We start from the raw sequence: 10559 nt of genomic DNA, 5'->3' as shown, positions 1-10559 counted from the left end.
AAAGTTAAAGCCCGTTAACTAAAATTAATGAACGATCTGATTTGAGGCATCTTGCTATCTAGAGTCTCCATTTGCTGCCAAAAACCATTTGTTCCATCATCAAATCTAGAAAACACCATTTTAGGCAATCGAACACTTTGTCAAAATTAACTTTGAAGATCATGACTTTAATGTTTGATTTCTTTACGTAGGAGTTGGCCACATTAATTACTACAGGCCCATCTAGAATATGAGGCCCCTCTATGTAAGCCCATTGTTCCAGAGTCACCACATAATTTAATGTTTGATTTCTTTAATGAAAGCCATGAATTCCAAAAAAACTACGTCCCAGAATTCCTTGAGAAACTTAAACGTGAAACTGTCAGGTCCAATGGCCTTCTAACTACTGCAACTTCTCACTACCACAACTACGCACTCCGTCTTTGATTTCGTCATACGTGAAAGGTGCCTCCAAGAATTCTTTATTGACCACATATAAGAACTTGAAAAGATTGGAAAGAAGTCCGGATCTATCTGAATTAGTGTCTAAATATCTGTTTTTCAATTTTCAAGGAGTTTACCTCTTCTTTGATAGCGGTTGGATCTATAACCCACACCCCGTCTATTGACATGTCGTTAATTCTTGATCGTTTGATATTAATATGCTAATATTTGCATTAATCTCACTTTGAATATAATATGGATTCTTGATTTTGCCAATCCAATGGTTTATATGTATTCTCATGTTGTACATGTAATATATCATTCCTAAATGATCTTTAGCCTAACCCCAAAGTATATATAACATATTTAGCACCTAATCTACTTAGAAATATAATATTCATGAATATGATGTTGAGAATTATATTTTTTATTCTTCTCATTGGAAAAAATGACACATGTTACTAACGAGCACCGCATTCAAACGAAAGACCCTTTTGGTCGATCCATCAGGGTCTTATAATTTTATACAGAAAACATAATGTCTTTGCACTTTGGATGGACTTGTTCGATAGTTTGTGTATATTTATCAATCCACTCCCAGACCAGTCTAGTTGAACCTTTGAGCACTCATAACATCATTTTTGTCGATCTCAATGTAAGATTATCTTATATTTAGAAGATTTTTTAGGTTTATCTTTGATATTTGATATATAAAGAATGCTTGTGTGAGGTATTATTTTGTAAAAAACATAGAGAAATTTAAAGCTTTATTTTGGGAGCTTTGTATTTTGTCTAGTGTTTGCACCATAAATATGTTTCTATTAGATTTAATGTTTGTAATTGATGATTCTCTTTTGTAATAAAAAAATCTCCCCTTCTCATGTTTATATTAGACTGATTGTTTTGATTTTTTGTCGATAACCCATTCCCGATGTTTTTCAATCCAATTAACTTTTCCACTTCATTGTATTAAATTTTTAATTAGAGATTTTTGAATTTTGTTTTGGTGATCAATAAGATGTCGAAAATAGGAAGCATTTCATCCATCTTAGGCAACCATAATATTTAATCTGGTTATGTCGTTCTTATGTGGCATTGGGTTCTTTACTCCCATTTGAGAAGTGGAACATGGATGGAGATTTCATTAACTGGAAATGAAAATTGAAATTCATTTCCTTGTAGGATTTAGACAATCATTTGCCAAATATCTCATTTGTTATGTTAAAAGAAATGAATTAATGACACTAACCACTTTACGACTCGCCATAGGTGATTAACAAATTTTGATATCAGTATGAAAAGGCTGCTAGGTATCTTTTGGCCGAGCTTAAAGAAGTATACCTAGAGAAATCTTTGACAAACTGACTAATCCTCTTAAAGAAGTTGTTACATACAAGATGAGAGGTTCCATCAAAACACTTCTTAGACGTAGTTTGTTTTGTGTCTGCAGAACATTTTGGTCTCTTCTGTCCGCACCACATGGACCACGCACAAATATTAACCTTTGCAGACTGTTTGTTTTTTTAAAGACCGGAGACTTAAAAATGTCTGTGCGCCCTTTTCTTGGCGCAGATGTGCGCCATTTTCTTTACGCAAATATGGTCAAGAGTCTTCTAACATTTTCGTACATCTTCTAGCCTAAAAAACCACATATTTCTTATTTATTTTTTTTTTAGCTTTTTTTAATTATATTTATTCCAACTTTATTAATGATAAACAATTTGAAAAAAAAAAAGTTACAATACTTAAAAAATCGGTTCAACGACACAAACATTATATATTTGACAAATTTTATAAATAAAGATTTATTACAATAATGGTTGTTGAAGTTGTTTATATAAATATAAAAAAATCATAATATATTCTTATATTTTTTTATGTCAAATTTTATAAAACATTATTTAATATAGTATCGTTAATTTCTTGAGAAAATATTTATGGTATGTTTTTAAATTGGTTTAATTGAAAAAGTCAAAGTTTATCTAGATTTGTTAAAACATTATTTGATTCCTAATTATAATGTTTAGATATAACTTTGCAATCAAAATTGTTGGTTTTTATCAAATATATAAGTTAATCCGTACCATTTTTATTTTCACTTTTTATACAATAATAAATAAATTTTGATCCATATTTGTTAATTATTTATAATAAAGTCATAAAAATATTAAAAAAAAACCACGTTGAAGTTTAAAAAAAATCAGTTTATTTTGATTTTAGTTTTTATTTTAGAAGCACGCAGATGTTAAAAAAAGAAACAAACAATCTTCATTTTTCAAATAGCAGACGTTTGGTCCACCTTTTCTACAGCAGAGGTCTACATATGTGGTCGCTAGACTGTAAACATTTTGTCTCGTAAAAAACAAACAGCATCTTAGTGTTTGACAATCTGATCATGAAAATGGAGTCTATAGATATTCAGATAGTAGAAGAACAAATAGGTATGGTACTTTAGTGCTTCCTTCTAGAAAAGTACACATGTTTTCCAATGTGTTGGTTGTTTTTTGTTTGTAAATCTTCTTGTCCTCTTCTATTTGCACCGCGCAGACCACATGCAAACATTAGTGTTCGCAGACTGTTTGTTTTTCTGAAGACCATAGACCTAAAAAGGTTTGTGCGTCCTCTTGTTGGCGTAGATATGGACCAGAGTCTTCTAACCTCTCCAAACATCTTTTAGCCTAAAAACACACAAACACACATACACACACACACACACATATATATATATATATATATATATATATATATATATATATATATATATACAAGGTTCTAAATGGCGTGAGGTGTGGCGTGGCGGCAAGGCCAAGCCTCAAGCTTAACGAGCCATGGCGAGCCACGACGTTTTTCAAGGCGTGATGTAAGGCGGCGATTTTGTATTAATTTAAAATTATATTACCACATAAATATAAATTTATATTAAATATAACTACTTATTAGAAGTGTTAGATCAATAACTAATAACAAAAAGTTAACAAAAACCACAATACTTGTATCTCCAATTTGAAAAGACATAATGAAGAGAAAAAAACTGTGTCTCAAACGAAAAAACATGCGCCATAACACGCCATAACGTGCCATGGCGCGCCATATCACGCCTTGCCACGCGTTACGCCTAACAGCAACGTTATGAAGCTTTTCGTAACGGCAAAGCCACGTCTCACGCCATGGCGCGCCTTTTAGAACACTGTATATATATATATATATATATATATATATATATATATATATATATATATATATATATATATATTTGTTTTCTTTAACTTAGATTTATTCCAACTGTATCTGTGATAAACAATTTGGAAAAAAGTACAATCCTTCAAGAAAAAAAGGTTCGATGGCACAAATATGAACGTTGTGACAAATTTATAAATAAAAATTTAATCACAATAATGGTCGTTGGAGCTGTTTTTATGAATATGAAAAAAATCCAAATATTATCATTTATTTTTCGTATCAAAATTTTATAAAACATTATTTAACACAGTATCATCTATTTCTTGGAAAAAAAATATTTATAATCAGTTTTCAATTGATTTAATTAAAAAAGTAAAATGAAAACTTTAAAACATTTCATTTTAAAATCGAAATTTATTTCCATCCATTTTATGTGATTCATAATTATAGTAGTTATGTATAACATTACGACCAAAGTTTGGTTTTTATCATATATACACGTTAATTCTTACTATTTTATTTTCATTTTTTATACAGTAATACATAAAATTTGATCTAGATTTATTAATTGTCTATAATAAAGTCATTAAAATACTGAAAATATCTTTTACCTTAAAAAATTAATTTATTTAAATTTTAGTTTAGTAGTCTGCACACGTTACAATGCAAACATTTTTCTTCTTTCAGGCTGGAGATGTTTGTTCCAAATATCAAAAAAAAAACACCATCTAAATCTTAAATTTATAATAGATTTATCATGAATTTATCAAATGTCAAGAAGGTTTACTTCATAAATACTACAAGACTGGATGAATGGTTTGTGTAGTTTTTAAATAGACAACAACCACATCTTACACATTGTTAGGGGTTAAGACAAAAATGCTTGTAAGGATGAGTGTTGAATACATTCAAAGTCACCTAAATCAAGATCTAAAAGAAATTGCAAATTTATCGACATGTGTAGTTATTACCAACAATTTAAACTCTTTAAAATGGATTGCCCCGAAACAAAAACAAAAACACAAAAAGGGATAATCTTCTTCAACACTTTCTATTTTTAAAGGCGGATAAAATTTTCTAAGTAATATTGTTAAAGTGATTGATCAAATATTGTTGGCCGGTAGATATGGGAGCATCGTGTCATATGACAATTATTCATGGTTGTTTTTGGAACACTTGATGAAAAAGAAGGTAAACTCATATCTTAGGAAAATAATTCCAATTGTAGGTGCTTAGGTATTGACACCATGAATATTTTGAGGTTTGATGGTCACATATGTTAGGACATAAGTGTACAATCAACAAAACCAATAGAAATAACACAAACGAAATTCAAATATATGTAATATACAAGAATTATATTACAGAAAACATACCTGAATATTGACTACACATAAAATATATCATGAATATGTATAGATTGAGGCCTACTTTTGTAGTGTCCAAAGACAGAAATTTCCTTGGAATGAGTCTGTCTTGAGAATACAACAACATATTCACGAACAGATCTTGAATCTATCAAAATTCACCATGATCCCTTTTGACATCAAGAACGATTTTTCAGAGAAAGTGTTTGTGATTCATTAGCCTTTTAAATTCTGTCAGAAATCCTCCATTTATAGGCTTGCAATGGTGGTTATAAACCACCAATCGAAATTAACTGCTAAAAAACTAACTACAGTTAATCTTTTATCTAACAGAATTTGTTTAATAATTAATAAATAAAAATTAATTAATGACTAACTAAATTCGGATTATATATATAAAAATATTATTTAGTTAAGAAGAGCCTCAAGGCCCAAGGCCCTATCTTTGACCATTAATATTTAATAATCCAAGACTATTAGTAGCCCAATTCGACTAGTCCAACACCACAACCCAAACCCAATTTGCTCAACCCATTACTTGATCCAGTTGAATATATGAGTGGGACAATCCTTATAAAGTGGGATAAAGTTTTCTCTTCCACCAATGTGGGATAAGTCCCACATTGTAATTTTGTAGAGCAACGCTCCAACAATACACCACATTTTCTATTCAAACTCTTAGAATACTCCACATTTAAATAGAAAATAAGTGAACTTTGATATTCAAATAAGGGAAGTAAGATATGACAGACATCTGAATAGGTGTTGTAAAACTTGAACCTTTCATAGTGAGTACTACTTAAATCTACTTTTTGGGTAGTGAACTAGAGTCTTGAACTAACCACTTTTTATAGTATAATAAAAAACAACAAGTATCACACATATCATATCTAAGCATAGATCGTTTCTTACCGTTGTGTTTATTTCGGTCGTGAACAATCCTTTCTTCATGAGACTTTTAGAGAGCTTAGCCATATCAGCTCCCAAAGATGCGACCTCGCATCCATCTTACATAGGTAATCCTAATCTGGAACAATCCGTACTATTCCACTGTAAAGCTATTAGCATTATTAAGAATAAAGAATTCATCCTTATATCATCAACGAAAAAACATAAATAAATATCATACGCGTGAGCATACCTTTGTGTTGGTGATTCTTTGAGTCTTCCCCAACTAGTTGTCCTATTGAACCTAGACCATGGGATCTCCAATGTTGCTAGGTTAGATTTCTGCCAGGTGGTGACTCATTGTGTTGGCTTTAAGCCCATTCCCCTCTATGTGAAGAGAACTTTCTCTCTACTAAGGCCTGTTGTCAAGGGATCAACTATATTTTCCTTTGACTTTATGTAGCTAATGGAAATGATTCCATTCTTTATCAAGTCTCTTATTGTAATATGCCTACGCCTAATATGTCTCGACTTGCCATTGTATATCTGACTTTGTGCTCTAGTAAGAGCAGTCATACTATCACAATGTATGCTAATGGCAGTAACACGTTGAGGCCATAGAGGAATACCTTCTAGGAAGCTTTTAAGCTATTCTGCTTCTTCAACATCTTTATCTAAGGCGACAAATTCTGCTTCCATTGTAGAACGAGTATTCATAGTTTGCTTTGATGATTTCCAAGAGATAGCAGCTCCACCAAGAGTGAACACATATCCACTTGTGGATTTTGCCTCAGAAGTATTGGAAATCCAATTTGCATCACAATACCCTTCAAGAACAGGAGGATATCTCATGTGCAACCCATAATTCATTGTATGTTTTAAATATCTAAGCACTCTCACTAATTCATACCAATGATCTTTTCCCAGGATTATGGGAGTAGCGGCTCAATCTACTTACACTATAAGCCAAGTCCGGTCTAGTATAATTCATAATATACATTAAGCTACCAAGAACTTGAGTATATTCTAACTGAGATACACTATCACCTTTATTCTTCTTAATATGACTTCAAGGATCAAAGGGGGTGACTACCGGCTTGTCATCATAGTGTCCAAATTTCTTGAGTACACTCTCAATATGACGGGACTGAGTAAGAGTATAACCATCTAGTGTTCTTTGAACTCTTACACCAAGGATCACATCTACAACTCCCAAGTGCTCCATGGAAAAGAAGGAGTGTAGCATTTTTTTTGTTTGGTTGATCACATTTAAATTAGTACCCATTATCATCATATCATCCACATACAAGCATATGATGACACAAGCATTCTTGTATTGTTTGACATAAATACATTTATCACATTCATTAATTCTAAATTCATTAGAAAGTAATGTGTTGTCAAACTTTTCATGCCATTGCTTTGGAGCCTGTTTTAGTCCATAAAGTGATCTAACTAACTTACAGACTTTGTTTTCTTGACCTTTAACCACAAACCCTTCAGGTTGATTCATATATATATATATATATATATATATATATATATATATATATATATATATATATCTTCATCTAGTTCACCATACAAGATTGCAGTTTTCACATACATTTGGTGTATTTCCAAATTGTGAATGGCTGCAATTGCTACTAATGTGTGAATTGATGTAATTCTTATAACGGGTGAATAGGTGTCAAAGAAGTCATGACCCTCCTTTTGACGATACCCTTTTGCTACTTAACGAGCTTTGTACTTCTCAATGGTACCATCAAGTCTAAACTTCTTCTTGAATATCAATTTGTGCCCAATTGGTTTTTGCCTAGGTGTCGAATCTACAAATTTCTAAGTGTTATTCTGCACAATCGAGTCAATCTCACTTTTGATTGCTTCTTTCCAAAAGGGAGCTTCAGAAGAATCCATAGCATCCTTATAAGTTTGTAGTTCTTTATTCACTACATAGGTCATGTAATCAGGTCCAAAATTTTTGGCTATTTTGCCCGGTTTGCTTCTTCTAGGTTCTAAGTTCTCTTCTTGAACCTTTGAAGAATTCTCTTCATTTGATTGTAAACTTTTGTCTGGAATAGTATCATTCAATCCATCATATAGATGTCTTTTCCTAGAGCAGGTAACCTCTTTCCCTTTATCCTTAAAAGTGAAAATATTTTCAAAGAATTCAGCCTCTACTGATTCCATGATAGTTTGGTTATGGATCTCGTCAACATGTGATTTATACACAAGAAACCTATAGACTGGACTATTCATGGCAAGGCCAAGATAGATGCAATCTATGGTTTTTGGTCCAAGTTTAGTCCTCTTTGGAAGAGGTACTTGTACCTTAGCCAGGCAACCCCACACTTTCATCCTTTTGTAAGAGGTTAGTCTCCCTTTCCTCATATGATAGGGTGATTTGTCACTCTTTTTATGAGGAATTCTATTAAGTATTGAGTTTGCTGCAAGACATGCTTCTCCCCACAAATTATGGGGTGCTCCAGAAGTTATTAACATTGAGTTTATCATGTTTTTCAATGTTCTATTCTTCCTTTCAGCAACTCCATTTTGTTGTGGAGTATATGGAGCAGTTGTTTGATGTATAATACCATCTAAAGAACAAAATTCAGAAAAGTCTTTGGATTCATATTCTCCTCCTCGATTAGACCTTAGAGTTTTGATCTTTTTGTCAAGTTGATTTTCAACTTCAGCCTTGTAGTTCTTAAAAGAAGTCAAGGCTTCATCCTTGGTATTTAACAAATAAATATAACAATACTTTCTGCAATCATCAATAAAAGAAATATAATAATTTTTTCCTCCTCTTGTAGGTGTTGCTCTAAAGTCACATAAATCAGAGTGGATTAAGCCAAGTATTTCATTAGATTTTTCAACTGATTTATGAGGATGTTGTGAAAATCTTGATTCTACACAAGCCTTACATTTTATGTTTTTGTCTAATGAACATTTTGGTAACATGCCAAGTTTTGCCATTCTTTGAATAGAGCGAAAATTAACATGTCCCAATCGAGAATGCCACAAAATTGAAGGATCATGCATATACATAGAAGAGGGGCTAGTAGTGCCCATTATTGCATTAGCATTAACATTGGTTACATCATTGTTTGGTGTTTCAACACCATAGTACAAAGGTAAGACATTGATTTTGAAGAGATCGTCACTAAGGTATCCCTTTCCAACATACATCCCACCTTTGGTGAGAACAAACTTATCAGACTCAAATAAAAGTTTGAATCACTTGTTACTAAGAATAGGACTAGTAATCAGATTCTTAGTAATTTCAGGAACATGCAAGACATCACTTAAAACAAGTTCTTTTTCCGAAGTCAGTTGTAGCTTCACTTTTCCATTTCCTTCAACTTTTGCAGTAGAGCCATTCCCCATAAACATTGGTTCAGAATCCAAGACTTTATGGTATGTGGAAAACATGGTTCGGGAGTTGCAAATGTGCCTTGTGGCTCCAGTATCAATCCACCAGTCCACACAATTGCTAAACATGTTGGTTTGAATCATAGCAACAAATTGATTTGGTGATTCAACCATGTTGGCTTGACCAGAATTTCCTCCACCAGAATTGCCACCATTGTTTCCATTGTTCCCTCCATTATTCCTTCCATTGTTTCCTCCTTGACCCCTCCTGAATCTGCATTCTTTGGCCTTATGTCAAGTTTTGCCACAAACATAGCATGGACTAGAATTATTTTTGAAATTCTTCTTGTTAGGGCCATGATTTTTGCCATCTTTGGAAGAGTTTTTGGAGCCTTGTTTTCCTTTCTTGTTGTTATGCTTTGTCCTTGAAGAACTTGCTTCTCCTACAAAGTTTACATTGGGTTCCAAGGAATTTACATTTGCCTTCTTGTTTTAATCTGTTATCTTCTTCCACATGAATTCTTAACACAAGTTACTCAAAACTCATGTCATCAGTTAAGTGTTTAAGATATAGTTTGAAATTCTTCCAAGAAGGAGGAAGTTCTTCAATGATTGAACCAACAAGAAAGTTAGAGTTTATACCCATACCTTCAACTTCAAGATCATGTGCAATGACTTGAATTTCCTCCACTTGTTTGAGGACTGATTTGGTATCCACCATCTTGAAATTCATGAACTTTCCAATCACGAATTTCTTGGAACATGCCACTTCTGTTTTATATTTCTTTTCTAGTGATTCCCATATCTCTCTTGCAGTAGTGATGGTAGAGTAGATATCATAGAGGGAATCATCTAGGTCATTTAGAATATAATTTCTACAATTATATTCATTTGTGTTCCAAGTTTCCACAGCCCTTTGATGTTCTGCCAGTTGGGTTGCAGTGGGTGGTGTTGTTCCTTTTGTAGTGGTTACACCAGTAAGAGGAGAGGGAGAATCATCAGCGAGAACATTGGAAATACGAAGAGTTGTTAGATAGAATAACATCTTCTATTGCCATCTCCGGAAATCTAAGCCTTTGAATTTTTCAGGCTTTTCCACATGTGTTCTGATGATGGAATTTTGATCCATTCTTTACTCTTTGTTTTTTTTGTCTTAGATTGTTAGGACATAAGTATACAATCAACAAAACCAATAGAAATAACACAAACGAAATTCAACTATATATGTAATATACAAGAATTAGATTACAGAAAACATACTTGAATGTTGACTACACATAAAATATATCATGAATATGTATAGATTGAGGCCTGCTTTTGCAGTCTCCT

The 10559-nt window shown here is 32.5% G+C and overlaps 1 protein-coding gene across 1 annotated transcript; it reads right to left on the bottom strand.

Annotated features, from left to right (window-relative positions):
- Nucleotides 1-9095: 9095 nt before the first annotated feature.
- On the bottom strand, nucleotides 9096-10275 carry LOC145099590 (uncharacterized). Its single transcript, XM_079037140.1, has 2 exons — nucleotides 9767-10275; nucleotides 9096-9504 (listed from the first exon to the last, which is right to left on the bottom strand). The coding sequence occupies exons 1-2, from the start codon at nucleotides 10273-10275 to the stop codon at nucleotides 9096-9098; spliced, it is 918 nt and encodes a 305-aa protein (XP_078893266.1).
- Between the last annotated feature and the right edge of the window lie 284 nt (nucleotides 10276-10559).

Source organism: Lactuca serriola, chromosome 4, assembly GCF_051521515.1.
Source record: "Lactuca serriola cultivar US96UC23 chromosome 4, Lser_US96UC23_V15, whole genome shotgun sequence".
Classification (NCBI taxonomy): Eukaryota; Viridiplantae; Streptophyta; class Magnoliopsida; order Asterales; family Asteraceae; genus Lactuca; species Lactuca serriola.
Note: the sequence above shows the minus strand (reverse complement) of the source record. Positions and strands in the feature narration are given on the sequence as shown.